The sequence below is a fragment of the Protobothrops mucrosquamatus genome, unplaced genomic scaffold (assembly GCF_001527695.2).
Source record: "Protobothrops mucrosquamatus isolate PMUCROS unplaced genomic scaffold, P.Mucros_1.0 scaffold1835, whole genome shotgun sequence".
NCBI classification, from domain to species: domain Eukaryota; kingdom Metazoa; phylum Chordata; class Lepidosauria; order Squamata; family Viperidae; genus Protobothrops; species Protobothrops mucrosquamatus.
In genome coordinates, this window is record NW_015387967.1 from 49,461 (window position 1) to 52,288 (window position 2,828).

General features: G+C 45.3%; 1 protein-coding gene across 1 annotated transcript in view; it reads left to right on the forward strand.

The window, feature by feature from the left end:
* Positions 1-461: 461 nt before the first annotated feature.
* The window catches only part of CDH24 (cadherin 24), a 31,845-nt gene continuing 29,478 nt past the window's right edge, over positions 462-2,828 (forward strand). Inside the window, exon 1 of the mRNA XM_029285539.1 lies at positions 462-680. Coding sequence (XP_029141372.1) covers positions 462-680 — 219 coding nt within the window. The remainder of the gene's footprint in view (positions 681-2,828) is intronic.

A 2,828-nucleotide genomic window follows, 5' to 3' on the forward strand; every position in this document is an offset into this window, starting at 1 on the left:
TGGTTGAAGAGGTTACGCTTCTTATCCAAGAAGCTTCCTCAGCTCAGAGTTGAAGAAGCTTTTTGGAGGAGACGGGAACCATCTTCAAAGAAAAACAAGGAAGTCCTGAAAAAAAGCACCGTTGGGACACACGTCTTAAGGAAGGAGAGGATGTTACGTAACATCCTCTCCTTCCTTGCTCTGGTGGGTCAAACGATAGATGTCATCAATGAAAGACGGTCCTTCAAATAATCTGGCCACAAGACATGTAGAGCTGGAAACACGGAACCCAAAGCTGCCCAGATGTTCTGCTGGTGGGTTCCTTCGAAAACCCAGGGGTTGATCATGGCCGGGAAGCCATGTTGAAGCTCCAATCTTCTTCCTTGTGTCCAGATCCACCCAGATGGGGTAGCCGATCTCTATGGGCCGTGCAGAAGAGCTGAGCGTCCCGTTGCGAGCTGACTGAACCTCGGGGACAAGCCATGATCAGCTTCCTGCAGCTTCTCCTGGCTTGGCTGGGAGGGTGTGGTTGCGCAGGCCGCCTCGTGCCCCCCAGCCAAGGAGCCAAGGACGGATCCTTCCGGGGAAACCTGTCTCAACGTTGGGAGAGGCCGCTCTTCAGGACTCGTCGCAGCTGGGTTTGGAACCAGTTCTTCGTCATTGAGGAATATTCGGGTCCAGAACCGGTCCTCATCGGAAGGGTGAGCCCTGAATCTCCCACGGTTGGGAGGGAGAGCTGGACTTTGTAGTTTTGAGGTGTCCTCATTTTCTACAATATATATATTGTAGAGGAGAATAGAGGAGAATCCTGCATACTAGCCACAACGGATGAAAAATAGAATAGAATAGAATAGAATAGAATAGAGCAGAATAGAATAGAACAGAACAGAACAGAACAGAACAGAACAGAACAGAACAGAATAGAATAGAATAGAATAGAAATAAGGAATAAAAATAAGGAATAGAATAGAATAGAATAGAATAGAATAGAATAGAAATAAGGAATAGAATAGAATAGAATAGAATAGAATAGAATAGAATAGAATAGAATAATAAAAAACAGGGCAGGGGGAGGCCACCTTGGCTCTTTTATGACTTGTGGACTTCAACTCCCAGAATTCCTGAGCCAGCCATGCTGAGGGGAAAGGGAGAGGTTTCCAAGCTGAGCCATGCTGGCTCAGGAATTCTGGGAGTTGAAGTCCACCAGTCATGAAGGGGCCAAAGTTTCCCTCACGCTGGCTTAGGAATTCTGGGAGTTGAAGTCCACAAGTCATAAACGAGCCAAGGTTGCCTACCCCTGGTGTAGGGTCTCCTGCTTGGATGGGGTTAGAATAGAATAGAGCTGGAAGGGACCCTGGAGGTCTTTTAGTCCAGCCCCCTGCTCAAGCAGAAGAACTACACCATCTCAGACAGGTGATTGTCTAGTCTCTTCTTAAAAGCCTCCAGTGATGAAGCACCCACAACTTCTGAAGGCAAGCTGTTCCACTGGTTGATTGTCCTCACTGTCAGACGTTCCTTCTTAATTCCAGGTTGCTTCTCTCCTTGATCAGTTTCCAATGTGGCCTGTCTACTTGGTCTTGGATATATATATAGGATAACAGAGTTGGAAGGGACCTTGGAGGTCATCTAGCCCACCCCCCCATCCACCCCGTCCAAGCAGGAGACCCTATACCACTACATCAGTTTGATTCCCTTTTCTCCCCTTCTTGGAGATTCTTCATTCGTGGTCTTTTCTTCTCTAAAGTTCTCCCTGGTCAATTGTACCACAGCCAGATCTGGCATTTTAGAAATTAATGCAAACTTTCCCCAAACTTCTCATCGTGATGTGATCTTCCTGGAATTGAGCAGAAAAAGGGGGGGAGGAGAGAGGAAATATTTAAAATTCCATATTCAACCAAAGGCCAGATCAGAATCAATAAGCATTCCAGTAATTGGATGCTGAATACAGAAACAATATAAGAGAGACAGTATTAAGACTGTCCTGTCTCGTCTACAAAACCTCCAGTGATGAAGCACCCACAGCAACAACAACAACAACAAAGTTGGAAGGGACCTTGGAGGTCATCAAGTCCAACCCCGTGCTCAGGCAGGTTACCCTATACCATTTTGGACAAATGGCTGTCCAGTCTCTTCTTAAAAACTTCCAGTGTGGGAGCATTCACCACTTCTGAAGGCAAGTTGTTCCATGGATTAGTTGTTCTTGCTATCAGGAAATTTCTCCTTAATTCTAGGTTGCTTCTCTCCTTGATTAGTTTCCATCCGTTACTTCTTGTTCTGCTTTCAGGTGTTTTGGAGAACGGGGTTGATCCCCCTCTTCTTTGTAGGAGCCCCTCAGATATTGGAAGAATGCTATTATGTCTCCCTTGTCTTCACTAGACTAGCCATGCCCAGTTCCTGCAAACGTAATAATAATAATAATAATAATAATAATAATAATAATAATAATAATAAATGAGAAAGAACTGGAGAAGATAACAAAATACAAAGACCTACAAATAGAAATAGAAAGACTGTGGCAAAAGCAAGCAAGGGTGGCACCAATAGTGATAGGCGCCTTGGGTGCAATCCCAAAACAACTGGAGCACCATTTGAACACCATCGGCATTGACAAATTCGCCATTAGTCAATTGCAAAAGGCGGCCTTACTAGGAACTGCTTCCATCCTGCGACAATATCTGTAAAACCATCAAACATCCACATCTGCCTATCCCAGGTCCTTGGTAGGGACTCGATAGGTAGACAAAATGCCAAATCCAGTCTGAACATCTGGCTGACTGTGCGATGATCCATAATAATAATAATAATAAAGTTGGAAGGGACCTTGGAGGTCATCGAGTCCAACCCCCTGC